A 14598-nucleotide genomic window follows, 5' to 3' on the forward strand; every position below is an offset into this window, starting at 1 on the left:
ATTTCTGAAACAATAACAAATATACAAAAGTGGCTAAGCATAGTTTATTTGTAAAATGCATGTAAAGATGACGATTTTGATATATTTTGCATTGTTTTATAGAAAGTAGATAGCTGGTTAGTAAATAATTTATGAATGTGTCTCTAAAACATGTCTATTTGACTTGTTTCATAACTTGTTCTGCATAAAAATTGTTTATTGTAATTTTTAACATTCTGTGTACATGCTGTAGAGAGAGAGAAGGGTTTATTAAGGAAGGACAGAGAGGTTAACCTGAACGTAGGTTCTGGTTGGCTACTCTGTACTGGGGAGAAGGGGGAGGGGGAAGAAAAGGTATGACAATGAGGAAGAAAGATGAGGTGAAGTTGTCAATGAGGGTGAGCAATGGTACAATTGATTAAAATCTCACAGGCATTTTTAAGCACCCTACAAAGTGTCTGATAATTCTGTGTTCGTGAGGAACATTACCAAGGCCTTCGTGGCCTTCATGAATTGATGAGTTGTGTCCCAGGCACCAAGCACTTTTGATGAGCAGAAAGGCCGCGAGTCCAACGCCATTAATGTCTGTTCCAGCACTTGTCGATCCTCGCTGAATTTATCACATTCACACAGGATGTGCTGAATTGTCCCTTCAACTTCGCAGCTTGGACAGTTCGCGGAATCTCTCCTTTGAATCCGATAAAGGAACTGCGGTGTATATGCCACACTAAGCCTTAGTCGGTGCAGGACCGCCTCTAGCTGTCTTGAAAGTCCAGATGGAACGCGGAATGCAAGTTGGGGATCAAGGGAGTATAGCCTGAGATGGTAGTAATGTGGATTCATCCAGTAGTTTTGTGAAATTTCTTTCGCCATGTCTTGAACCAGAATTTTCGTATCCCATCTGAAGTAGGGTATGCAAATTTTCTTGCCGTTACTGGTTGATTTTGCTGCACTATCTGCTGCCTCATAGCCGGCGACACCACAATGACCCGGTATCCACTGAAGAGTTATGTGATGACCCTGCTGGAAAGCCCGGTGGCAGGTGCAGAAGATTTGGTATGCCAGAAAGTCGTACGCATTATTTTTCATAGAAGACTGGATTACTTGTAGCGCTGGTCTTCAGTCACTGAAGATGGTCCAGTTCTGGGGTACCTGACATAGGATGTACCTTACTGCCTCTCGTATGGCCGCTAGCTCAGATGCCGTTGATGTCGTTTTGTGTCCTATTTCAAAACTGGAGGAATTTCTGTGGGCGGGTATTACAATCCCAGCTCCAGCTCGTTCTTCAGAAGAGGACCCGTCGGTGTATACATGTGTCGTCGAGCCATATGTTTCATTTATGACCCTTAATGCCAGTTGTTTAAGTACAGGACGTGGACGAAGTTCTTTGGACAACGTCATAGACCTCGTCACCTTTGTAGAACAAAACAAGATGGAACGACGAATAACTACAGCCGTCTTCCTTGATGTCATGGGCGCATACGACAATGTGACCCATGAGGCCGTTCTAAATGCGGTAGAGGAACTTGGAATTGGTGGTCGCATGTTCTCCTGGTTAGAGAGCTACCTCACAGGAAGATCTATATATATGTCAACGTACGACGGAAATACAAGTTCTCACATCCTCACAAAAGGCGTACCACAAGGCGGGGTATTAAGCCCAATTTTGTTTAATATGGTTTTGATAAATCTAATCCGCGAATTACCAACCACAGTACATGCATCTATTTATGCTGATGACATTTGTATCTGGGCGACCGGTGTCACACGTTCTCAGATACGGGCGAGACTCCAAAGCGCTCTGAAAGTTACCCATAAGTATCTCATCGAACGTGGACTTCAAATATCAACTTCCAAATCAGCTGCGACTACGTTTTCCCGCAAGTTAATGGACAGATACCCTATTACTATCTGTGGAGAAAAAATTCCGTACGTCCGGAAGCATACGTTTCTAGGAATAACTTTGGATCGAGGCTTAACGTGGACGCCTCATGTATCCCGACTTAAAATGAAGCTGACATCCATAGTGGATTTTATGCGATTCATCAGTGGCACAACATGGGGCGCAACTGTTGGTTGCCTACAGCGACTTTTCGAAGCCTTCTTCCTCAGACTTCTGAGGTACACCTTACCGGTTATCAACAACACCTGCATTACCAATATACGAGCCCTCCAAAGCATCCAGGCGCAAGCTCTACGAACCTGTTTAAGGCTACCCCGCTCTGCTTCGACGCCCGGGACCATTGCGGAGGTTCGCAGGTTTCCAATTAAAGCATACATGATACAAGAGACACTGCGGTTGCACTTGAGGCACCTTACACAACATTCTCGTCATCATTTAGCAACGTTACCAACAAACAGACCAAAGTCCAGCTTCTCCAGAACGATAAGAAAGCACAATACTACATGCTGTAAACCTTTCATAAAATAAATAGAAGAAATTATTTCTATGTGCATGCTTCGGTGTAAAATTTGTGCAAACTACCATAGTGAAACCTTGGCAATCTCCACACCTTGAGCTTCAAAATTTTATCTCAGGAAAACAAATAGCCACAGCGTACACATACAGCTGAATGCTCCTCCGAAGAACATGGCTTTCATATATTTTTTTTACATAAATAGAAAAAGATGAGACCCGGACAATCATTGTACGATCTGACATAGAAACACCCTATAGTCAAAACAAAATGGAAGCAAACCCTTTCACTGAAGATTTATTTTATATATAATTTTATCCAAATTTTTAGAATCCTTATTTTTAACCTTAAAGGGGAGGGTGCAACGATTTTAAGATTAAAAGAATTTGCATCTTGTCATTTTTACGTCGTTTATCATGTCCCAGAGGATAGAGAAAACACCTTCATTAAAAAATGTCGCAATTTCACTGCATAATTGCAAAGCAAAAATTGAGCTTTTTCCTCCACCTGCAGCCGCCAGTGGCAGCCAAAGGAACTACGGCGAGAAATTACGTGACCTCGCTCGGCTCTAAGCTGCAGCATAACGCCCGCTAATCTCAGCAGAGAGAGGGAGAGGAAGCGTCCTCCGAGATAGCACACGGGAACCTACACGGCACTCCGTACGACATCACTAGGAGGGGGACCAGGTGTGACCCTGAAGGCTGGGAGTGAGTTGAGGGGTGCCAGAAATGCCAATCTTTATCTTTTTTTTTTTTTTTTTTTTTTTACAACAATTAGGACACGCAGGCAAAATCGGTTTTCTGTTCTTTAGTTCAGAAGTGTCAGAGGGCAACTTTCACAAATTTTTGACCGAAGTCCAGAAGTCATTGCACCCCCACTTTAACAATACCTGAAAAAAAAAAAAAAAAGTGAACAAAGAATTGTTACCTTTACTGTTGGATCCTTTGTGACTTCAGCAGCTTGGTACAGTTTTGCAATTGCTTCCTTGTGAAGGTCCTAACATAAAAGATGACAAACCTCTAGTCAATTGGTTCTGACAAAAATTAAATAAAGCTCAGAACTTGGCATGCCCCAGTTCCCCCCTCACAGATCTGACTAGTGTTTTGGCTGCACTTCTAGTAGATGTTGTTTCTTAATGTTATCATTTCAACTGGTGTAAAGACAAGAGAATAAAGATACCCCCAATTACCTTGTAAAGGAACAAGAATTAAGACTGCAATTGTATAGAAGGCTCTCATCTCTACAGAGTGAAAAAAATAGAACTGAATATTTGCTTTATACCCTGTTTCATCCTCATAAGCGGAAAAAATGTTAGCATGCTCGAAGCTGTATAGTGAGTCAAAGCCCTGCCACTTAGAGTGCAAAGACTGTAGCCAATGACAAAGAGGGGGCCACACCTGGTAGATGAGAGACTCTACAAGAAAGGACTGAAACCAAGGCCACTCTTCCATGCGGATCTGTTGTGACAGCCGGGACAGGTCTGCGTTGAAATGGAACATGGCACATGTGAGAGAAAAAGCAAAGGCCATTAAGCTCGGTGCCTAAAATACAGAACGCTAAAAGCTCATATTCTGATGCACACCGATTCACACTGTTAGTGCGAATATGACATCAGGACTTTTTCACACCTTACTATGATCTGTCCTAGGTCGCAAAACTCGTCAAACACAAAGATTATTTGTGTTATGACATGGCGGGGGAGGAGCTCAAAGATAGCCACAAAGTTTCCTTCTCTCACAAACCCGCAGATCCGTTTCTCTTTGTGACGTTTTTCATTGAAATGACGAAAAATCCCCAGCACTCCCTAGGCGCCGAACAAGAGCAGCAGTGTGCAGGGACAACGGTGGTTCGTACATGTGACGTCACCAAAAATATTATCAGCTGCGACCAACATGTTTAATGGTCTCTAAAAAACACGGCAGAGGCTTGGGATAATTGCATTCTAAAATCAACACCGTCAAAGTTGACAGTCCGATATCGTTCTTATTGCTGCCAATAAAGCAGCATTAAATGTCCCTCCCATTCCTTTCCTTTCTCTTGGCCTTTTGGATATGATCAAAGCATAGCCCGACATGGCTAGGTCAGAACCAGCCGAATAGCGTTGACCGCCTTCAAGAGGATTTCACCTTCCAACAATTGTCCCCTCATTGGCGGGAAAAATAAATTTTACTGCTTTTTCTAAGTAGTGGCTATTGGTCATGTAGGCCGCCAAAAAAAGTTGGTCTGGTTGGCTTTCCAAGATTAGCCAAACTGGGATTAATTCTGTTTTCATCAATGAAAATATGAGTAAGGCCAGGTTGTCAATACTGACGGTGATGTTTTAAGAATGCGATGACTCCAAGCATCCATCGTACACAATCAAACTTGTCACCATCGATTCAAACACGTACCATCAATTTGTAGTTCACAACTGACAATCCTCACCTTAACGTCAAGGGTTGGAACTATAAAAGGAAGTCACTGAACGCGCCTGCATACAACGAGCCGTAGCATGAGCCTCTCGCTTGGAAGTCTGTCATGGCCGCTCACGAGTTCATGGAACGCGAACCATTTTAATTCCAAAACCTTTAGAACAATTATTTCAAAAATTGCACGTTGTGCTGTTCCTCGTCATAAAGAGGTAATGGGGGGAGGCAACCACCCCAGGCCATAGCCTCCCATATAGTGTGCAGACATTCCAGAAAGGTATAATAAAAATTCAGGGGGAGGGATATTTCCCTTATTCACCATCCTTGCCCTCGCCTCCCCCCCCCCTCTGCCCCCCCCCCCCCCCCCCCCCCCTCTATCCTGAACATTTTGTATGGCACTTTCTAACCCCTATTTTGTCGTGTGTTTGTGTTGATTGTAACCCTTCTTATTTTTCTTCCCCAGTTTTTCATCGCCATCCCTATTGCTCCCTCATCTCTCAAACAATACCGACGTCACTAAACACACTGCCTGTGGATAACCCCGGTGGCGTTGTTGACAGTGGCGGAAGATGAGCTCTAATGCCGCGTACACCGCGCATGGCTCCACAATATCACAAAGTTCAATCTTCGCCTCGATTCCGAAGCGAAGATTTCGGTCTTAAGTAACTCCGTCCCAAAATTGTGAAACAACGATCTTGCAACGAGAAAGTTCAGAGTATTCAAAGTCCGCCTAGGGACAATCTAGGCAGCAATGACTCTAACACGGCGTAGGGATGTAGGGACAAGCGGTCACGACGTCTTCAGTGCAGCCGTTCAATTGCCTGGCCCTACAACATTGTTTGCGCGTGCTCCAACGAAGCTCGCTACGACTTTGTGATTCACAATCTCTGGAATTTGAGCACAGAGAATGTTTGGATGATTGACACCTCGTCCCGCACGACGGCATCGTTGCAAGAGTCCACTCAGCACGCTCTGCGAACTTCAGCCCGAACTTTGTGTTTCACGAGTTTAGCGACCCTAGATGGCAACTCTGCTCACTCGCACATTAGTATCAGGAGTGATAAAATACCAGATGCTATACAGGGTGTTTTAATGCGAAAGCATTAACTGGTCCCATGGCGCAAACTGACGTCATCAGCTTTCAAACTACGCCAAACGGTGGCCAAATGGCACCTAAAATCCCCTTTCTCAATGGAGCGAAGTGAAGCCGATTTCTGATGGATTACGCTCCCATTGGCTGGCGTGCGTCATCAAGGAATGAGGCTCCCATTGGCTCTCGTGAGGCATAGTTCCAAAAAAAGCCACCAGTGAAGCCCTCTCCATGGTGGCGCAGCGCACACAGCGGTCCTGCAACCAGTAAGAGCAGAGCAGCGGTGCGGGCATAGCGACAGAGGAGACCTCGCTCGTGAAAGCTTTGGGGAGGGTGCATGACTGAGCTCAGTGCAGTGTGGCCACTTCACGAGAGCATGCGCTCAGCCGTCGGCAGGGAAAACATGGTTGTCCACGCCACAATGCCACAGACAAACTACGGGAGCAGAAGAACGAAATTCATGCTTTCAAATTCACAACTCATAAGAAGAGCTTATTTATAGGCTTTACAGATTTGTTTTAGAAAAGCTCTGAAAGCTACGCAAATTCAGTCTCTCCTGGTAAGTTATAAAGCCAGGGGGACATATTATATGGGGCTAATCGTCACGATAAGTGAGATAATTATATAATACTTCTTAATTAAATGTTGAATTAGTGAAGGCATACATACGGTTACAATTACAAACTTGCTGAGCATCATTAAAACCACTAAATCAGTAAATTTTGGAAAGGCTTGGAGCACGTGGGAAGCACAGTGGTGCACCAAAGTTGCCAATCGTGCAACAGGTGCACACCTGGAGGTGTGCAAATGTGCCCGCACATGTTTTTTGTTTATTATCTATGTTTTCGTACTGCCAGTCTTGCCCCTGTTTCATGAGGAATACCGTATTTTCGCAATGCTGAGCACCCACCTCCCATACAAGAAATCTGAGATTGGAACGCCGGTATCGTCGAGCACCAGAGCCGCAAACAGTCACTGGCGCTTGGTTTCAACATCAGTTAATAGATGGCAGCACATAACGCCACTTTCCACTTTCGCAACCGTGCAGGTGCGTTGCAGAGCCGTGGTGCGTTGCCATATCCTCTATGAAAGATGTTTTGTCTGTTCGGTCTCTTCATGCTTGCTGTAGTCGGTTCAGTCTGTTGGTTAAGCCTATTCGTCCACGTTGGTCTCGCATTCATACTTTGTTCGCTGTGTGCATGTGGTTTGCAGAAGTCATTCAGCATGAGTGTGAAGAGAATTTCATACACTATGAAGTTTAAGAGAACAGTTATCTCTTACGCGGAGGACAACAGAAATCATGGCGCTGCTGAACAATTTGGAGTGGACAGAGCATGTGTGATTCGGTGGAGGAGACAGCGGGGTCAGACCTTCAAGGGCGCCGCGACCTGCAAAAAGATTACGGGAGCGCGCAAGGGCCGGCACCCGGAGCTCGAGAAGGAGGTCTGGGAGTTTGTCCACAGCGTACGATGCGGCGGCTTTGCAGTCACGGCCGATTCCATAAAAAAGAAGGCTATGAAAACTGCCACACGGATGCAAATTCCCCATTCAGCATTCCGCGCAAACCGAGGCTAGGTGGAGTGCATGATGGAGAGGAACAGCTTCTCTTTGAGACGCCGTACCACTGTCTGCCAGAAGCAGACAGTGGTGCGGCATCAAGTAATCAAGTAAATACGGTAAGTTTAGCACATTACTGCACTTCCCATGCACTCTAAATATTTCTAACATTTACTGATTTAGTGGTTTTTGATGATTTTGAGGAAGTTTCTAATTGGAATAACATGTTTATTTACACTAGTTAAAAAGTTGGTCCCCCTAGCCATGCAACTCACCTGCACAGACCGCATTAGTGTACCGTAGCTCTCCTGGACTTTTTGAAACAAATATGTGGAGCCTAAACAAAAACAGCCTGTATGTTGCGATCATTGCCGAGCACCAAAGCTGACCACTCAAGTTAATCCCCCGAATGAACACTTTCCACACCATAATAGTTTTGGTAAAACTTTACAATTCTAAAAGAAAAACAAAAAAGCCCACAATCGATTGATTATTCATGCTTCTTGTACAACAAACATGCTCTGTAACTACCTACCATAAAACATTGAGCAACACCGCACTCCCAATCATGAGAAAATTGCAACAAACTTGAGCATATGGATGACTATAAGAGTAAAAGTTCTGTGTAACTTATGTTTCATTACCAACTTTTCTATTTGCAAAAAGTAAAAAAATATGGGGACTTGCAATGAGTATGAACATTGGATCAAACCTTTGCAAGCACCAGTTGCAAGCAGCTTCTCACTTCAATAAAATTTTCTTCTGTAACCTATCGTATTTTGTGGGGATTCCTGTGATCTCCCTTCCCCGATGGCCTCGATAACAGCCGCAGGTCCGAACGCTCAGGCTCTTGGACTATGTCCTTACTCTGGTATCTCTCTTGGTAGCTAGCTAAATCCCACAATTCATATCTTCTCATTTCATAAGCACTTACTCTTATCAATGGTCTTCCCACCTCGCCCCACTGCTGCCGTTCTTACACATATATTCATCCCTACATATGGTCCCTCAATCACTGGTCATGAGCCCATACAGCCAAGGTACAATCCTTCCTAGAAACTTTCACAACTTAAAACCTGTGTCCTATTGAAATGATGCGAGCCTTCAGCATCTTCCAATGTGAAACGCAAACATAGAGACTTGCCTTTCTTTAGAAACTGCAGGATCGACCAGCACCTGATGGCAGTTAGAAAGCTTTGGGTGAGAACTACCGCTGCCTCTGTAGGAATGCACTTGCTCACTGTCAATGTTGGAGGCTCCATGTCTTTCCCCTGAGAGAATACAAAGAAGTATGCACTGCATCAGAACAAAACATTCTAACTGTTTGCATAGTTTCTAACAGATGTGGACTCTCCATATCCAAATGCTAAGTATCAAATCAGCTGCTAAGCATGTTGACCTCCTTCGTGATCGTAAATAAATTACTCTCTCTAAATTTTAGACTTTCTAGAATTATCAAACAATTTTAGCAGTTATTTGAATTGTTTTTTTCCATATACCATATTTACTCGCATAATGAACACACCGCCACAGCGAGCATCAATATTTGGACTTTGTTTTTTCCTTTCGCGTAATGAATGCATCTCCAATTTTCGGCTCCACGAGTCTCAAACTGCATTCAATGTGGCTAGCCACCGCGCCAATTTTCTTTTTCTACCAAGCGGCCAGACCAAGCCAAGCCAAGCCGCTTTCATAATGGCTGCAAGTGCATATTTGCGGAAGTGATCAACCATGAAACCAAGCGGCACACACGCCTAACGAAGCTGGGGTTAAGGAATTTCCCAGCCCTGGACATGCTTCGCCCATCGGATGCATTGATGTCAACAAACACGCCATCGTCTCTAGTCTGCCTTCGGACAGTGAAATTGTGAAAGTGGTTAGGCCTAAAAACGGTTGTGTCGCTTTTCACGCTGAGTGAGCTTCATAGGGCGCTTTTCCTCCGATAAAAAGCACGCGGAAGCACTCTAAAAAGGCTCGCAATTTAGAGAGCATGGTTACTTTGGCGTGCTCACAATCAGTTGCAGGTGCACCTTCGTCAGTGGAGACGTGTCACAATACACTGCCTTGTCATACTGGCACCTAAAATGACATTTGTGCAAAGTGTGTAAATGCAAAAATTTTACCCTGTCAATTTTTCCGTAAAAAAAGTGTGTTCATTACACGAGTAAATACGGTACATGGGATATTTTTCATAGTATCAGATACAGTCAGCAAATGATTTTAAGAGGTACGTACATCAGCATCCAGCTTTCTTTTCTTGTGCTTTGGCCTAGGGAAAAAAATATTGCTTGATGAAGCCCAGCTTAAAAGTACCAGGATAAAACTTATTTTTAAAAAATGTGCCCAAAGATGATTGGCAAGCCAAGTTCAATGCAAGAGCTTAATGCTCCTGCATCAGATTTGCATTGATTTCTTTTGATGCTTGTTCATGCCATTGTTAAAGATGACAGTGATCCCATCAGCTGAGGAAACAAACAATTCTGCTGCCGGATGCTAGTCCAACGTGTCCAAACAGGTGGTGCAGTTTATGGTGACTGCTGCAATGGCAAAGACTTCTCAACAGCTATGGGAAGCAAGGAGCTCTCTGTATGCCATAGTCGGGGCATTTCCCTAATTTAGAAAAGAACCTGGCAGTATCCGGGGGAGAAATATGTGAACCATGGCAGAGTAGCTATAAATTCACGCCTTCTTGGCATATGAAAAACGTTTCTCCGACTACAGTTTGCCAGTGGGAACTCTGGGCATGGGCCACTACGGCTGTTTCACACGAGGCAATGATGGAACTATTAGTGAGGCAGGGAACTTATTTGAGCAGAAATGTGCCGTGGGCAGCATCATTGAGGGTGAATCGTCATACTGCCATTAATAAACTTTCTATGCAGAATTTTCATTTTACTGACATGCAATAGTGGAAAGGTCAACCTTATAATTTAGTGAACTGACAATCATGTAGATATAGCATTTGCTGCGAAAAAAGGAAGGAAGCCTTACTGATCTGTTGGCACGTTGGTCCACCTGGCTCCTTCCAAAAGAATACACTGAACTTCACTCGAAGATCCTAAAAGGAGACGAGAAATAAAGATGAATGATAAATACCCAAGAGCAAAAGTAGTTCTTACACAACTTCACAATATATAGAGCCACCTAGCCCACAGTGACTGTAGCATGTGGCCCACATTTCTTGCACTGCCGCTCACGCCGTGATGCTGAAAGCTGCCGCCCAATGCACATGCTCATTTGCACGAGCCACTAGGTATTCTCTTTCTGTTGTTAATGATTGCTGCCATGAGTGCGAACTGCTGTTGCAAGTGTCAACTCGGGTCACCCATATGTAGGTCACGAGTGCTGTTAGACACCTAAAAAATGATTTCCTGCATACCGTAAAATATTGGGCAAGCGCCCACTTGAACTTTGAAGATAATCGCAAAAAAATGGGGGATGGGCGCTTGTCCCGTCATCAATTTTACATATAAATGTACCGTGCGTATTTTCTCAGATCTTGCAGATTTGGAAATGGGCGCTTAATGTGGAATGGGCGGATGCGCGGTATTCTATGTTAGATTGATGAATTTAACGCGGCGTAACTCAAGCTTGCCGTGTCCGCCAGATCGGCTCACATACCGTGCAGGTTGGCAGTACATGGCCGCATATTTATTGCTTACATTGGTATAAAAGCTTGCTATCTCATCCCGAGAAATTGCCCACCACATATCTTTTACCGTTATCTCTTCACATGGGTGGGCAATCATTCACGACTTTACTGTACTATGTGTTTTTATATTCTTGTTTTATTGGGGGCCCCCACCTCATTAACATAATGCTTAAAGACAAAAAATTGGGGCTTCAATCCATGCTGCAAAGGTGGTTGGACAGCGAAGCTGTAGTATCACCTGCAACGATTGCCCACTGCACTATAGACCCTTTCTATGGCAAATGCCACCAGGTGGTGCTCCAGCCTTTGACATCCCAGAGAACTTCTGGTTTATAAAAAGGATGAACAAAGGCCACCTTAACACCCCTGCTTGAAATGCAGATGAAACGTTTAACCACCAAGTCTCCAAGTGAACGCCAAAAGAACAAAGGAGTGCGAGATCTGTAAAAATGTTTTGAGTATTCTTGTAAACCAACTTGCCTCCTCCAAGATGTAACGTTGTACAGCCAAAGGCCCTCATTAAATCTCAAACTTTGTTGTCTGCGTCACATTTACGCTTTCTGGCACTGGGAACATAAGCAAGCTCAATAGGCTTGCAGACTGTGTGACCGGAAGTCGCTTGGGACACAAGCGGCAGTTCATGTTTGCAAACAACAAACGGGTCAATACCAAATGACTGACGAAAGAGAAGTAAATACATCGTAGAGAAGCGTTTTATATAGGAAAGGCTAGTGATGCCACTTCCCATGTCACAAGCTGCCGTCGCCGCGGCAGCTTGCGCAACAGTAACCTTTACCAGGAAATGTATGCGGTGAGCGCTACGTGCTCCGCATTTTTATCAGGAGCGCCCTATCATAAATTATATGGTTCGAATGCTTGTTTTGTGCTTGTTCTTTATTGAAACGAATGCTGCGCTGCATGTTGTTTGCGGGATATGCACCTTCCGCTTGAATCGCTGAAGATATTTTTTTTGTGAGGACGCCAACACGAAAAAATGCGACCAATGAGTCATACAGTTCAACCCACTTATAACGATAAAGAGAAAACCCGAAATTTCAATAGTTAGAAACGATTATCGTTGTATCTGGGCTAGAAACTGATCATTTCCGGTCTAGAAACTGATCATTATAAGCGGTACATCGTTATATGTGGGTTGCACTGTATATAGCTTCGCTGTAATAATAAACTGTAGGTAATTCAACTTATTTGTTTTATTTATAGCCTTCGGGTGATATGCTATTACTAATGAGCATATCCAGTAAAAGCTGCAGATACCAAAGTCTGTGATTTTTTTGCCGACCAATTTATCAATATATAAAGTAAAAGTGGCATACTAGCCATGAAAGCACGGCACCTGATATATAAATACCTACAGAGAAATGTATTAACTGGGGAAGAGGCATCTCTGTCCGTAAATAAACTCAAAAGACCCATGACAATAGGCATAACTTTCTGCCGCTACTTTCAGGCCAGATATCTCAAAGGCCAGATCAAAACCAAATTAAAAAAAAATATGATTTTATCTTTTGTTTCAGCTAAAAAATTGCCCAAAACAAGTAGCTTTTGTTTTCCTCAAACTCAACTACATTCCTTGAACAATAAATTATATTGTGCAGGTACAAGTGATTCTACCAATCAATGCTACGAGGCAATGACTGAATATTAACACAATGGCACAGAAGATGAAATGATTTAGCACCTGGGAACCATGAAGGATTTATGTGCCTTCCGTAGTTGTAGAGTGCATGAAGAAAGAGCACAACTGTGCAGTAGAAGACCTGCAAAGTGAAAGAGTCCCATATTATACCAGGCACACATAGCACTAATAATGATTGCAAGACTTTTGAAACATCCAAAATTGAATATCCGTAAATCTAAAACTAGAGTGGTTGAAAATGGTGGATAGAAAAAAGTGGTAGCCCACACAGCATTATTGCCCCTTTGCCACTTGTACAAGAGATTCATGTGACAGATTCATCCACCATATGAGAAATATTCTGCAGCCCACAATTCCCACCCTTGCAATATTACATACTAGTTTCTAATCCATTACATTGATTGTATGATTTCTAAACATGGGGCCCACATGCCTAACAACATAATCTTAGTTTTTATCTGAACCCAAACTGTTACAGTGCTCTGAAAGTATGTGCAATTCAAGGGAGAAGTACTAGAAGAGTAACCTAACCAAAGTCTGTCCAGTTCTTTATTGTGCCCATACACAGTCGAACCCCCTTATAAAAAAACTGGAAATAGCAAAATATTAAAAGATCTAGACTTCATTTACATTTACGAGGAAAGGGGCTTCGCTGAAAGCCAAATATAGATCTACGCAGCGTTCATCAGTTTAGACCAGGAGTCTCCAAACCCCAAATTGCGGGCCAGAAGTCTTTTGACCGGCCTGCGGCTGGCTGTGGTTTTCTCCGATGAAGCCCGGCCCGCGGCCCGCTTCCAGCACACCCTCTGCCATCAGTACAAAAAGAAGTGCGCATAAAGAAATGGCACCACGACGCGCTCCAAATGCGCAAGCTAAAATACCAGAAAGATGAGAGAAACTGTATCGTAACATGTGTCCTCTTGCCATATTATTAATTAAACTTCATCAATACCAGCCCTAATCTTTTTAGTCCCTTTGTGTCTGTGTAACTATGTTAAAATTCCATTGTGCTCTCATGTCCATTGTGCTCAGTTACCTCCGTTGCAACTATTACATATTGTCAGATTAGTTTTATCATTCTCATAAGTCTTTTGCAATGCGTGAATGTGCCAAAGTTCCTACATGCTTTAATTAATGACCGGTGAGTTATTTGGCAGCACATGTTGTGTAATATCATCATTCGCTAAATATTAAATTTCAAATTCAAGCATTTGTATTAACCCATTTAGGGATTCCTTAATACCACTTACTCTAACATCTATTTCTGCATTTAAATGCTTATCTAAGTTCATTTATTAAGATTTTCTTTGTTTATGATTACTCTTTCTTTCCTAGGCCCTTGAGGCTGCGACGAATTGCTAATCCGACCCCATAGCCAAAAAGCTTGGAACCCCCTGGTCTAGACCAAGAAGCCAAAAGAGACCAACTTTTCAGGAAGACCCTCCATCTAGGGTTCGGGGACAAGAGTGCCCATACCTCACGCTCTGTAACTTACTAAAGTTTTGTTACTTTATTTTCTTGTCTGTATTCACTTTATTAAAATCATTCCTATCATCCCAAACGACTGTATAGTCTGGAAGTCTGCCAGCGAAGTTGCAGGTAAGTATGTGCAGAGGTGTTGGACATCAGGAAGCTCATCAACGAGCAACGCCCAGCAGAAACATACATGCATTGAAACCTTTAGAATGCGACATTAGCCGTGTGGTTGAAAAGCTACACAAACTCCCACTACATTAAATACATTCCTGACCAGAGTGTCGAACCGAAAGTTTTATTGGTTCGGTTCAGGTTTGGGTTCATGGCTTTCGGTTCAGTTCCGGTTCATTTCCAGAAAGCAA

The 14598-nt window shown here is 43.3% G+C and overlaps 1 protein-coding gene across 1 annotated transcript in view; it reads right to left on the minus strand.

Moving 5' to 3' along the window:
• Positions 1-14598, minus strand: part of LOC8025891 (integrator complex subunit 10) — a 56870-nt gene that overhangs the window by 22316 nt on the left and 19956 nt on the right. The window contains exons 9-14 of the mRNA XM_029978682.3: positions 12803-12881; positions 10443-10509; positions 9687-9720; positions 8596-8722; positions 3794-3876; positions 3324-3392 (exon numbers count right to left, since the gene is read on the minus strand). Of these exons, the coding sequence (XP_029834542.2) occupies positions 3324-3392; positions 3794-3876; positions 8596-8722; positions 9687-9720; positions 10443-10509; positions 12803-12881 (459 nt within the window). The remainder of the gene's footprint in view (positions 1-3323; positions 3393-3793; positions 3877-8595; positions 8723-9686; positions 9721-10442; positions 10510-12802; positions 12882-14598) is intronic.

The sequence above is a fragment of the Ixodes scapularis genome, unplaced genomic scaffold, assembly GCF_016920785.2.
Source record: "Ixodes scapularis isolate PalLabHiFi unplaced genomic scaffold, ASM1692078v2 PGA_scaffold0__279_contigs__length_252992795, whole genome shotgun sequence".
Taxonomy (NCBI): Eukaryota; Metazoa; Arthropoda; class Arachnida; order Ixodida; family Ixodidae; genus Ixodes; species Ixodes scapularis.